Raw genomic sequence first — 12,729 nt, forward strand, 5'->3', positions numbered from 1 at the left:
AATAATCTCATGACCTAACCTCAAGATATACTGTAATATAGAAGTTTCAACAGCCAGCCGCGCATCGGTCCGAATTGGTTTCAAATACTTGAAATAGTGCGTTTATACATAGCGCTAGGCTCGATCGTCAACTGGTGTTTATATACTCACATGCAACGAGGTAGCCTGTCAGCTTGAGCACAGAACCCTTCCTCCTCTCACCAGCACAGAGGGGCCAATTGAACCATAGGCTACAACAAACTAACGCTGAGGAAAAGGCTCCACTGCTACATTTCTACGATGTGGTTGCGCTTGATGGTAGGTATACACATCCAAGTTCTATTTGAATACATCTCAAGAGCGTGCGATACATGATGCTGCGCCTCGTCAGCAAATGAACGTAGAGCACAGCGTCATACCAATGACAGGGAAAGCCTAAGTGAGAGAAAAAAGCCGCAAATTCATGCCCCAGGCCCGATTTAGTGACCTTGTTCTTCTCATCATAATTCGTATCTCGATTTGACGTCGGCCTGCTTGATACGGTATCTGAAAATACTTGGTTTGGCCAAACCCCTTTCATATGATTTCTGCACGAATAATTAAATTTTGAAAGTATAGCATAGTATATTCCGGGCATACCACCCATTTGTGTCGATACTGATATGAGATCACCTCCCTCAATGTTGGACCGGTTTCTAGGAGCTGTTCGATTTGAGGAACACTTAATACTGAGGGAGCGGTGTCAGGCATGCAACCACTATATGGGTAGGTGTTATCCACGATAGTATGAAGATGGCGTGCTCCCTGTAACGCTTTGAGTATCACATCCTAAAGGATTGGTGTGTAGAAAGTCAGTCCATATTGGTCGGGGACGAGCACAAGGGGAGGATTGTTTCTAAAGTTAGTAACAGAGGTTAACTTACCAGGTCATCTAGCAGGTCCCCAAATGCAATACCCAGTTTCTTCAACTGCGGTATTCCTTGCAGAATTACTTTTACCTGTTGTGCCGATATCGCCGAATCACAAAGGTCCAACTCATGAAGAGAGCTCCCAAAACGAACAACGATATCATATATGATATCATGTGTGGGGCCCGGTCCCAATGAAACTAATCCGAGACATAAGGACTGGCAAAGGGACAGATAGTAATTGATATGTTAGCTCGGCGATGACCAAACGGATTTGAGGTCGCCACACACCGATAGTGTTGCGCAGCATATGTTATCAAGTACGTATAGCAGTTGATCTTTAGTCGCAGATCGAGACTGATCGTGTCGGAAACCACCTGGATAAACTACCGGTATATTTCTCAGTGAAATTTCACGAAGCATGGGCAAACTTGGAAATGAAATTTGTGACCTCTCAAGCCCGCCATTACGACTTGCCCATCCAAACTCGAGCATGTCCAGTTTTAGATGTCCAATACTACTCAACAAGTTCGGAAGCGTAATGCAGGCGCATCTGATAATGCCCAACGCTTTCAAATTGGGTGTGTTGGTTAGAATAGTCGACAATCCGGCAGGTAGAAGGCAATCATTCGCAATAATGCGCAAGTTAGTCAGTCCAGAGAGCTGGGAAGAGTTAGCCAAAGTGACCAGTCCATGAATGATACTCTCGCCCGGTTGGCGAAGCAACAAATACTCTGTTGAGCTGGGTAGATGGAGAAGCGCGCTTCCGCGGGTTTTGGGTTGGTCCTGGGCGGAGGAAATAAGCTCGTTGGGAGTACAAATAAGTTCGCCCAAGAAGCCGTCTTCATATCGTCCAATAGCCAGCCTCTGTAGGTTCTGCGCAGCTTTTAGAACCTCTTGATAGCTCACGAAGAACTCCGGCGCAGAGTGATTTTTATCTGGTTCATCCCAAGGTACACTGGTGAGGTCTAGAAACGTATGAATTTCATGAGCACTAAATTAATATTGAATCCCACGCAAATCCTTGACACACCTAGCGATTTAAGGCGAACCAGTAGGTCTGGGCGTGAGTTCAATGTCTTGAGTGGGCATAAAACCTGGGTATAATTTCCATACCGAGCAGTTGGTTACCGATTATTCATGCATGCTAAACAAAGAACCTGGTACCTACCTTTCCCCAGTTTTGAGCAAGTGCATCGCCGTATATCACTTCTTCATATATCTTGGGAGTGGCAAGGCTATTTAATAGACGCGATACGAGAGCTATTCTACAAAGATCATGGGGCTCAACGTGGGCAATTATAATAGCGAGAATATCAAGTGGTAGGTTAAGAATATATGACATCGTGGTGGCGCGAAAGTGAAGGTCGAGTTGGCCCAATTTCCTAAGCACGACATATTAGGAAGGAACACCGAGGCCAGACAACCACTTGATACCCATATGCATTGAAACCCTTCGAATTAAAAGGGAGTATCGTAACGTCACTTTCTAGCTATGGTATGACGATGGTTATCCGAGCTCATCATTATTTTCGCCTGTGAGCACCCGTTTATACTTTCATAGAAAACCGTTTTTTTTACTTTGTCAATGAATTTCCGAGGGCAGTGCACGGGCAATGGTGGCGGTACGCCGCTTCAAGATTCCCCAAGAGGAAGTGTCCTCGATTTCACTACTTTGAGCAGCATATCGTTGCGGTGGATAATTCAAAGGCGTCTCGAAAACCAAACTGTGGCTTATGTTGCATTCGATGCTGACATCATGCAGCCCTATTGAGAAGTGGGAAGCCTTGAGAAGCGCTCTACTCAGCCTGGTTTATACGTGCGCAACAAGGCCGTAAAGAAGGCGATTTCAGGTGGGGACAACAAGGAAGTGAAGAAAGCGAAAGAGATGATATCCTTATTAGGCCCAACTTGGGCAATGCACGCATGACGTTCCGCCGCAAGGCCACGGAATCTGTTTTCATCCTTGGCTCAGTTGTCGGTTTTCTTACGGAGTCAGGCAAGGGTTACATCCCAGGGGTAGTCTGGAATGAGTTTGGCAAAGGGGCCTGAGATTCATATTCCAGTATTACGAGCGGCGTAATCCAACTGGACTGCAATACTGCATACTACGGGTGTTTGTCGGCGACCTACACACCACATGTTCCCGCGCGTTTCCCATGCCAATACTCCAGTCCAGTCAACATTGCCTATACCCATGTCAGATAGCATAGAATTAAGAACGCGACCTAGACAAACCTTGTAGTTCGACAACATCGCCAATACGACACATATGTGGAGAATCTGATGCGATGCTCCAAAATAATCGAACGTACCAGCCATCCAACGCTCTGGAACGCGACAGCCACTATCGAAAGTTTGATTGAGTGATAGAACAAATAAAAAAAAGCGCGTCGCTCACTAAATCATTCCTCCGACTACGTAGAAGCAAATGCATGCTAAAAGCCAATGAAGCCCCATTTCATTCTGCATTCGCTCCAGGCCATATGAAAAATAGGCATGGACTAGCGGGACAAGCGCAACGACTCCGAGCGCATAAAAGACGGATGTACGCGCCCAACGGTAAGCAGGAGTCGCGTAGTCTGGCTGCAAGACTACATAGGCGGAGGCTGGTGGTACTGTGTCATTACATCTGTTTCGCGGGGAGGTATCATCAAACGTACCGGCTCCTCCGACCGTAATGGAGGTGATATAAACGGTCTTTAAGTAATAGTCACAAAAGAAGCCATAGTGAAGGGTCGGGTAGAATGTCCCAACGGACACCACTGTAGTATGGTAGTTTAGTTGAATTGATAGAACCACCAGAAACAGATTGATTTATCCATACCAATAATCCCTGTGTAATCTAAAGCATTACACTTCTTTGCAACCTGCATACAATTTGTTACTTGTTCTATCACAGGAAGAACACGGCCACGCACGTTGGGGGAATGGCAAGTAACTGTGTGAAATAGCGTACTTGTAGCGAGGCAAACTATCGCGGCGATAATGGCCAGCCTGAACACAACACGGTCTCGCCAGGTCAATGTGTTATAGCTAGACTCTGTTTCTTGCGCATCGAAGAGAAGGAACAAAAATCCAAGAGCCCCGAAAAGGTGAGTTTGAATATTGACTGATCGAATGGTGGTCACATTTTCATGCAAATTGAAGATAGACCGGTTTGAAGTGCATACCTGTTTCATTGTGTAAATCTAAAAGATCGAGATTGGGTAAGATGTGTCGTGAGTTGAGTGTAGTACATACAACCAAAAACCGAACGGGCACATCCTAACCATGAATATTGTGGTCTGAATTGGGAGGACACCTTCATGGTCATAAGTCGAATAATACAGGACATGGCTTATCGTACCTTCTATATCCTCTCAAGATGTAGGCATTGTCCTGCATCCAGGGGGGAAGGGTGTCGAAGGTTAGAAGGGGCAGTTGCCAGACTGGATCTTCAGCTACGTTAGCGGCAGTGCTAGGTACCATCTTCGCTGTCATTTTGCACGCGCACTTGAAGTGGTAAGGGGGGGAGGAGAGGGCGGCAATGATAAGATGCCGTCCAGCACGGAGGGTTTTAGTCGATACATGAATCGCTAACGAGAACCATATTTGGTACACAAAGAAACACGTGAATCATAGCACAGCCCAAGTTAGCAGATACGACAGGTTATGATTCTGTCATCGGGATGGGTAACCAGGGTCCAGTTTTTTAGACGTATTATTGGGTGGCACTTGTAATAACTCACGACGGCCCTTTGGACAAGCTACATGCACGATGAGGTTAGGGAATCTGGGTGACATATGACTATGAATAACCTTAAAAGGTTGTTGTATCAGACACTTAAGCGTCAGTATCATGGCTCTTGCGTAAGGTCAAGATCTGTTAACCCATTTATGGATAGTATAAAAAAGGGTAGTTACTAAGAACTGAATAACCTGGGAGCGGCTTGAGGATAAGCTACTGATTCTATAGTAGATCTCCTTTGTGACTTATCAACAGATTCTTATCCGGCCTACATAGATTAAGTTGCGCCCGGTTGACGGTTTCAATGTAATCTGCACGGGTTGTGAAAATGCCCTAGATAAACCGGTCTCTGCTTTTCCTTTTCCTTTTATCTGTTTAGAGCGCGGAGGATACTGCAAAAGAAGTGCCCCCTTTCCTCACTTTTTTCTTCTTCTTGCAGCTGGACTGCATTTACTCAATGATTTTCGTTCCTTCACAGTTGGCATCCAATTCAGCCATTCAATGGTCGAGAGGACAGCGTCCAGGCGGCCCAGTCCTGCTTGATTTTTCTTTAGGATGGGGAAAAGGGCTTGTTTTTGATTGGTACAAGAGCATAGGGTTTACTTCTGTCACCAAGATTCAACTTCGCAAAGAGTTTGAAGAGCCCTTTCGTCACGAATTTATTCTCATACACCTTCAGAGGGGAGGACTTTGTCGGCTAGACCGGAGAGGTGACCCCAATGTTCCCACTAATACCCTTCGCTCAGAGGGGTCCGAAGCTTACGACACCATTCACGAAGTAGCTGGGATAGACGAGATCAACTCTACTTCAGAGTGCTTGATGGAGCTCTGCCCAAACGGAAAAATCGACCTATCTTTCATCCTCTCCATATGCTGTAGCATACGCAGTGACCCCAAAACTCAACGATATACTCTCCAACGATTCAATTGCTATTTCTTCTCGTGGACAATTACCTCCATTGTCGCTCGTCATTCTGTCTCTTGGGATACACCGGCGCAACTTGTGGAATCGGACCTTCTCAACTCCGCGCTGAAACAGAAAGCTATAGAACCGATTGCCAAGAAGATTACTAAAATGGCAATGAAAAGTGTCTCGGAAGTCTTTATGTGCTCTCTTCAACCGCGAGTACGCCAGGTCCTTCGCAAGCACCACAGTCCTACCGGGTTCATTCCTATCAGAGTTCTGAATATAATTTTGTCAGCCTGGATGAAAAGATACATGCGCCCAAGGATGGAGCCTGTGATGCGAAATGTGATCGAATCTGCAATGATGTCCACTATGGAATCGACTGTTGAATCGCTGCTCGATTCACGATCCTCTGTCATGCGCACAGCGCTTTCACATACATTTTGGTTTGATTCAGTCCGCGACAACCTGCGGCATACCGCACGTGTAGCTTTGAGAGATGCTATATGGGTCCTCATGATGAAAACACTCAAGTCTACAAACGAGGTCGATGTTCCTGTTCAGCAACATTACGAATTTGAACCAACCAAAGCGCCAGATGTCTCTGTTATGGAAAACAAGACTAACGCCCTGCCAGAAATACCCACCAAAAGCACCACAAGGAAATGGAAGGTCGGAGGCATCCTAGACAAAATTCTCGTCACAGGGGCAACCGCCATCACCGATAATTCGTACGACACCGCGATCTGCTCCGCATGGGGTATGTCCGATGAACTTGTTGGCGACGCTCAAACTCACGAAGAGTGGATGAGTGGGTGGAACAAGCTCTGGGGCTCAGTTCTTCAGCATGCCCGGAGCGAAGGACAGGCGGTTATCCATGATGTTGTTCGCACTGAGTCTCCTGATGCTGGACGGGATGAGATTTGGAAGATCATTTGGGAAGAACTCGAAACTGGGTTCGAACTCTCTGGTCCAACGGTACGCGACTGTATGTGGGACTCGTTCGAGTATACAACAAGGACAATCGTGGACACTATATCCGACGCTGTATTTTCTGTGTTGCAAGAGAATCCTCAATACTCGTTTCAAGCAGCATTGAACCTCTCGGTAAGTCCACAAAGGGCTTCAAAATTTCCAACTAAATGTCGATAAATCTGTAAGGGAGTTAAAAAGGCCAAAGTGACACCCCGTTGGGGAGAAATTAGCCACACCGAGATGCAGGGCTGGGTCAAGAAGCGGATCCAGAAACATGGCGATAAGATTAGTCGGCTAGGTCTGGGCTCTGCCACCACCGTACAAACTGATATTTGCGAAGCTATGGGGCGAGTGTGGGAACATCTTTTAAAGCATGGGATGGACGTGGATGCAGCAACAACTCATTAAGGATAGATCCACGTTACGAACTTAAGCTCTATACTTTCTTTTATAAACTTTCTTTTGATCTCAATGTCACTGTCTCTCGTTTACTAAAAAGATTGGACTTTATATTAGGTTTCAATGAGTTTACAAAAACGGTATCAATATTGATAGATGGAGCACGCTTGATTCGTGCATGAGTTCCAGCTAATAAGATGCTGTGAGCACGGCAAAGACTACATTAGAAGACCCAACAATATATGCACCCTAATTTCCGAGACCCTTTATTGGATCCGTGCTTACAGGTATAAAATGCCGTATCACACAGTGCTTCGATAGGCATATTAGATAGCTATAAACCTCAGAGAACGAATGACTTGCCTAGTGAAAACGCTAGTTACGACCCATTGACCCACCATTCCGCCATTCAACGCCCCCCTCCCCCGCAACCAGAAATCCTGTAGTGAGCGCAACGCCAAATGAAGTTCATGTTTTCTGATAGTCTTTGAGCGCTTGCAATTGATCACTCATTTAAAGGTTTGACGCAACCTTCGCAACAAGATGAGAGAAGGATTAGAAGGCATATAGTTGGATTTACTATTAGGTATCTTGTAACCATGCCAAGATCCAGGGCGATGTACACACGTTAACAATGCATCGCTTTCGTTGAAGTCTACATCACCAAATGTTGTGAGTAAGATACAAATCAGAGCCTATATTCTAAACTAACGAATATGGCGAAACAGGGTTCTTCAATTAAATCATTACGCCAACTTGAGGGCTTGGATCATGCCCACTGGCGCTCACCCTTGTATCGTGTGCAAACAGAATAACCTCTAGATCACTCTTGACCCAATGATGAATCTCCATTCGTATCTCAAAGGGAGACTTTACTGTATCCACACAAAAAACGATGCAATTACCATAACCATGATACATGAAAGTTGAAAACATGGAAGCTCTACTGCACACCCAGGAAAAAAAAAAATCAAAACCATGAGGCAAATAAGCATGCAAACAATTTACGAATATACGATCCATAAAGCATAAACTCTGTCCGCTCAATTAATCCCGATATTGAACTCTATGCACCTTCTGTGCCTAACGTGCTCCACATCGTCGCTGCGTCAACGCACTTCAACCGTAGACACTTTGAATATACCTTCTGCTCAGCTGTAAATCGACACGCGCTTGCCATGTGCTGTCCTTTGACCAAAGCTTGCACGACCCCTGCAATCTGGCGTTGTTTCTGTACATTGATGAGGGGTCGGAGGGACATGTAATCTGGAAGCTCGGGCAGAGCATTGAACACCTCTGGGTCGCTAAGAGCTCCAAATTCTCCGGTGATCGGGTCGAGTTGGACAGGCTCTTCTGGACGTGTCGGGTCAATAAAGTCGGGAAGCTTGGCGTATTCCGATAGTTCGGACAAATAAATGCCTGTTCGAGTATTAATATTATATCAGCATTTCTCGATCGGGGGAAACTCACCCAAGAAAGGAATACATCCAACGAGCTGCTCCGATCCTCGATCCGAAGGAGCATCGACGCGGCTATCATGAGTAAGCGACATGATGGCATCACGCATGAATCGGAAGTTGTCAGTTGAGGACGTGAACCACTTCAGGTCCTTGAGGAGCCGCATTTCCCACATTCCAACACCCTGCCACAGTCGCCGCATTGCTGCGTTTACCCAGATGCTGGTTATACCAGTGATCATTGCACAAAGAGTGGCAAAGTTATTCATCCGGTAGAGTTTCTGTAATCATTTATGAGAACTTTACAGTCGATTCCATAGGCAGCCAATACTCACCCAAGCAATCCGGATAATCTTATTGACCAGTGCGACTCGCTGACTAGGGTGAGCCATAACAACCTCGGACGCCACAAAATTTGCAGTCAAGTTGAACCGCGCACGGACAGCGAGAACATCACTTGTCAACGCGTCCTTTCCGCCTTCCTTTTGCATATCTTGTTGGATGCGGTGGTGAGCGGCATCAGTGCGGAATTGCATCCAATCCGTGATATCCAAGTCGCGGGACTGGGCCCCCAATTGTGCATAACAAGCTCCTCAAACGAGATCGCAACAAACAACCCGCGTTCGACCGCGCTTAGGTTTTGTGCAATAACCTCCGAACGATGTTGAAGAAGAAACGAAGTATCCTTGGGCGACCGCCCTTTTTGAACGATAGAGTAACGCGCTGGCGGGGAGAAGGAACATCAATAAGGTGGGACGTCGAGTCGTGCAATGAACGAGGTGCAGACTCGAACGTTGGATGCGACATCGCCTCGCTGACTACTCGTGCCGAAGTTGAGTCTTTCACTGCAGCGTCATTGGCGGGCCGAGAAGAAGAAGCATCACGTCCGGGACGAGAAGAATCACCGACAAGCGAATCTGTCAACGGACTGGTTGCTGATCCAGGGATCTCGTTGGATGGAATTTCGAGTGAAGGCCGCATCGACACGGATTCTGGTTCCGCGCCTGGGAATATGGTCAAAATTTTATGGTAAGATATGGCTGCTTAAATACGCACTGTCGTCGGCAGTAACTGGATCCGGCTCTCCCTCTGGTTTGACTTCAATATCGTCCTCGTCCTCAAAGTTGATCCCCATGGCCAGATCGAATACACCCCCGGCACCAATAATAGCACCACCAGCTGCTCGCTTCAAGCTGAGCTCCTGGACACGCTTGAGCCACTTGTCAACCTTGGAATCTCGCAATCTCTGTTCCTCTGCATCAATCTGGCCTTCGAGTCGTTGGAGGGCGGCTTCGGCATCTCCTGGGCCAGCTTCATCGTCACTCTCCTCGCCCAAAAAGTCAATTTGCCATGCTTGGATCGGACCACCGGTATGATCAGGTGTCGTTGGATCGCTGGCAGATAAAGCCGATTGGATAGACGGGACGGTTGAAGGAGCACCCAAAGAAGATACACTGTCCGTACGAGCGGCCGAAAACTCTGCAGCAGTAAATTCGAGATCGCGTCGATTAGGGAGACGTCGCGGCGGACGTCGGACAATTTCAGATTCGGAGCTCGAGTCGGATAAATCGGCGTCGTCGATCGAAATAGTTTCCGTTTCGGGAAGCCAAGAGTAGGATTCGCGCAGGGTGCTTGCGTACAGTTGCATTTGCGTCGCATCGGACTGGGGGATGGACGTCAGAAATTAAAAGGAAGCGGGATTAAATACGTAAACTTACTGCTCGTCTGCTATGTCGTAGGGAGGATCCTTCGCCTTCTTCGGTGGTCTCATCAATGGACTGTTCGCCTTCGTTCTGAGATGGAGGGAACTGCGAGAGCAACCGTGGAGTAGACGTCGAGGTCGGGGTATCTCGACCTTTTTCCTTGTCTTCCATTTCTAGCACTTTGGTCTCAGCTCCAGGCCGGACAGTCAAGTCGTTCGTATCCATATCTTCAGTCTCGTCCTCGTCTTCCTTTTCCTCGACCTCCTCTGGTGTGACTGGTCCTCCAATCTGCTTCTTGCCCGTCAACCCACACATCCGCAAATACTCTTCCACCCCTCCACGAACAGCAACAACCTCAGTTCCATTAGAATTCTCTCCGAGCCCCGACATTCCCAATCCAAACTCGTCAAACGCACTTGGATCCACACATCCAACACCACCACTGCCCGTAGGCCCAACCAACATCGAGCGAGTCCCAAGCCCTCGCTTCCACCTTCCTATCCGTCCCATAGTGTTGACAAACGCGCGCGTGAGCGGACCATGGTGCATGGGCATGGATACCGGTACCAACTTGGAATGGGGAGGAGGGTCGGCGCGCGTAAAGGGAAGGGCCAGACTCGACTTGCGCGGTGGACTAGCAGGCGTCTGCTTCCCCTTGATCGGATCCAAAATAGGGGTCGAACCAAATCGACGTCCGAGTCGTTTGGTCCAGCAACCCCAGGCGCACTTATGGAGGGCTCGAACGCGGTTCGGAGAGCGTGAAGATTCAGGGGTGTGGGTTCGACAGGTGCACGCTCGATGGGTGACTGGGGAGACCTGGTCACCGGCTTGGACACGTGGGCCTCTCGACATTCGCGCACGATCTTTTTGAGCTTCTGGACAATAATCTAGCGCCACCACACGTGCTGAGCAATCGATGTGACACGAGTGATGAATAGCTACTTACGGCCGCATCGGGCTTAGCAGTGAGCATCGGGCTCTTGCGCAACGCGTTCAACCAGTTGGTGAATTCGCCCCGAAGCATTTGTTCGGCGAAAAGTCAACTTGGAAGAAAGTCGCAAGCCAGAACCGGAATACAATAAATGATCGAACACGAACGATCCTTCGCACTGTCTCATCTTGGGCGCTTGTAGTAGGTTCAAGTGCCCAGTGGAACCGGCAGATCAACAGATGGAACAAGTCGTTGGCGGATACGTAACCTCGGTACGTGAGGAAGAAGATCATGAGAGCGTCATAGTTGAGTTCGCTCGTCAGCTGGGCCACCCAGCGCTCAATGGTTGCGGCCATGATGGTCCGTTCATCAGACGAGTCCCTGTCAGAGGATACGGAGGTTGGAGCAGAAGGCTTGGGTTTGGTGATCTTTCGTCGGTTATGGGCAATTATGGTATCCGAGCTCGGTTTTAGGTCGCCAAAGATAACGAATCGAGGATCATTTTCCGGGACGGCCGAGGTAGTGGTTGATAACCGAGCAGTGGGTGTATCATGAGATTCGAGCAGCGCATCAAGTGAAGGGAGGCCGCGGTATGTTTGAAGTACTTGGAAAACTCCAGTAGGGTATTTAAGAACGGAGCATAAAGTGTCGTGGGGGGTATCAGCAGGGGGTACGGGCACGACTTGGCTGACTTGGTCCGTGGGTTGCACGCTATCGGTCGTAGAGTAGTCTCGCTCTGCCTGTCAACTGATCGCCGACCCTCTACTGATCTCCGGCTTTCGGGCCCGTACCAGCGAGAGGTTTGGTATATATTACCCCACGGCCAAAGGGAATGCACCCGGCTCAAGCTGAAGAAAGGGGCGTTCGCTGAGTGTGCGCGGCTCACGTGTGGCATCTATCCGATCACCGTCAAGCTAGGGCGACAGATCGGGAAGGAATGTGTACCTCTGGGAGCATCTGACCAGCCCATTGCGGAGCTAAAGATATCAGAGTCGCCAGTCCGGGTATAGATCTGCAGTCAGTATTTCCCAGTCGCACATATTGGGGGCCAGTAAATGGACGAGGAGCACAACCTGGTTCGGCCCCTAGTTGGACTTCCGAGAGCGAATCATCGGGGAGGGGAACTCGTTCAGCCTCCCACGTGCTTGTTGAAGGGCGTCCGGTGGATATGGATCCCGAGCGAGTGCGAGGAATAGGCTTGTATCCAGGCTTGTGTGTTGGCAATAAATATTCTGTTTTGTGTGTACGAGTAGCAGCCCGTTGGTGAAGGCCAGTGGTGGAAGTAGGGTTGATAGCAGTAAGCGGAGATAACATGCCCGAGGGGACATCGGCTGAAGGCGAGAGCGCTTGCAAGTCTAGAGTCTGGCCGTCTCGTACGTTGGGCCGGAAGCCAACGCGGTATACACGAGCGCCAGATGGTGATTGGGTAATCGTCAACGCGTAGGGAGACCGCACCCCGTCTCTGCCGACACCTAGCAACTGATCCAGTCGTTTCTTGAGTTCACGCGCCGCATGCGACGACGTAGTCTCGACAAACGAGCCATCAACTATCACAATATTAGTCGAATTTCTGGGAATTATGTATAGACTGACCAGCCATTGAGAGGTCCGCAGAGGCGATCTCGGCCTTGATCACGTCTTCCGAAGAGGGATGCATCGTAGAGTGGTCGTCTGTGTTCATTAATCACTCGTTATATTCCATTCGTTGCTATTTGCTATTAGCATCGCCATCCCACTTCA

General features: G+C 48.4%; 4 protein-coding genes across 4 annotated transcripts; 1 reads left to right on the plus strand and 3 right to left on the minus strand.

Moving 5' to 3' along the window:
• Positions 1-1,136: 1,136 nt before the first annotated feature.
• Positions 1,137-4,197, minus strand: RhiXN_01312 (hemolysin-III channel protein; the record flags this gene model as incomplete). Its single annotated transcript, XM_043321131.1, has 11 exons — positions 1,137-1,855; positions 1,921-1,984; positions 2,059-2,272; positions 3,021-3,076; positions 3,126-3,234; positions 3,289-3,496; positions 3,551-3,652; positions 3,715-3,757; positions 3,809-3,999; positions 4,061-4,078; positions 4,131-4,197. 11 exons carry the CDS (start codon positions 4,195-4,197, stop codon positions 1,137-1,139), a joined length of 1,791 nt encoding a protein of 596 aa, XP_043186954.1.
• Positions 4,198-5,074: 877 nt separating this feature from the next.
• RhiXN_01313 (uncharacterized protein) lies at positions 5,075-6,907 on the plus strand (the record flags this gene model as incomplete). The annotated part of the gene is made up of 2 exons (XM_043321132.1): positions 5,075-6,631; positions 6,686-6,907. The coding sequence occupies 2 exons, from the start codon at positions 5,075-5,077 to the stop codon at positions 6,905-6,907; spliced, it is 1,779 nt and encodes a 592-aa protein (XP_043186955.1).
• A 1,057-nt stretch (positions 6,908-7,964) lies between these two features.
• On the minus strand, positions 7,965-11,031 carry RhiXN_01314 (RasGEF domain-containing protein; the record flags this gene model as incomplete). Its single annotated transcript, XM_043321133.1, has 8 exons — positions 7,965-8,317; positions 8,369-8,636; positions 8,691-8,918; positions 9,016-9,359; positions 9,412-10,018; positions 10,074-10,712; positions 10,742-10,945; positions 11,005-11,031. The coding sequence occupies 8 exons, from the start codon at positions 11,029-11,031 to the stop codon at positions 7,965-7,967; spliced, it is 2,670 nt and encodes an 889-aa protein (XP_043186956.1).
• Positions 11,032-11,051: 20 nt separating this feature from the next.
• RhiXN_01315 (RasGEF domain-containing protein) lies at positions 11,052-12,670 on the minus strand (the record flags this gene model as incomplete). Its single annotated transcript, XM_043321134.1, has 3 exons — positions 11,052-11,729; positions 11,935-12,536; positions 12,583-12,670. The coding sequence occupies 3 exons, from the start codon at positions 12,668-12,670 to the stop codon at positions 11,052-11,054; spliced, it is 1,368 nt and encodes a 455-aa protein (XP_043186957.1).
• Positions 12,671-12,729: the final 59 nt, after the last annotated feature.

The sequence above is a fragment of the Rhizoctonia solani genome, chromosome 16, assembly GCF_016906535.1.
Source record: "Rhizoctonia solani chromosome 16, complete sequence".
Taxonomy (NCBI): domain Eukaryota; kingdom Fungi; phylum Basidiomycota; class Agaricomycetes; order Cantharellales; family Ceratobasidiaceae; genus Rhizoctonia; species Rhizoctonia solani.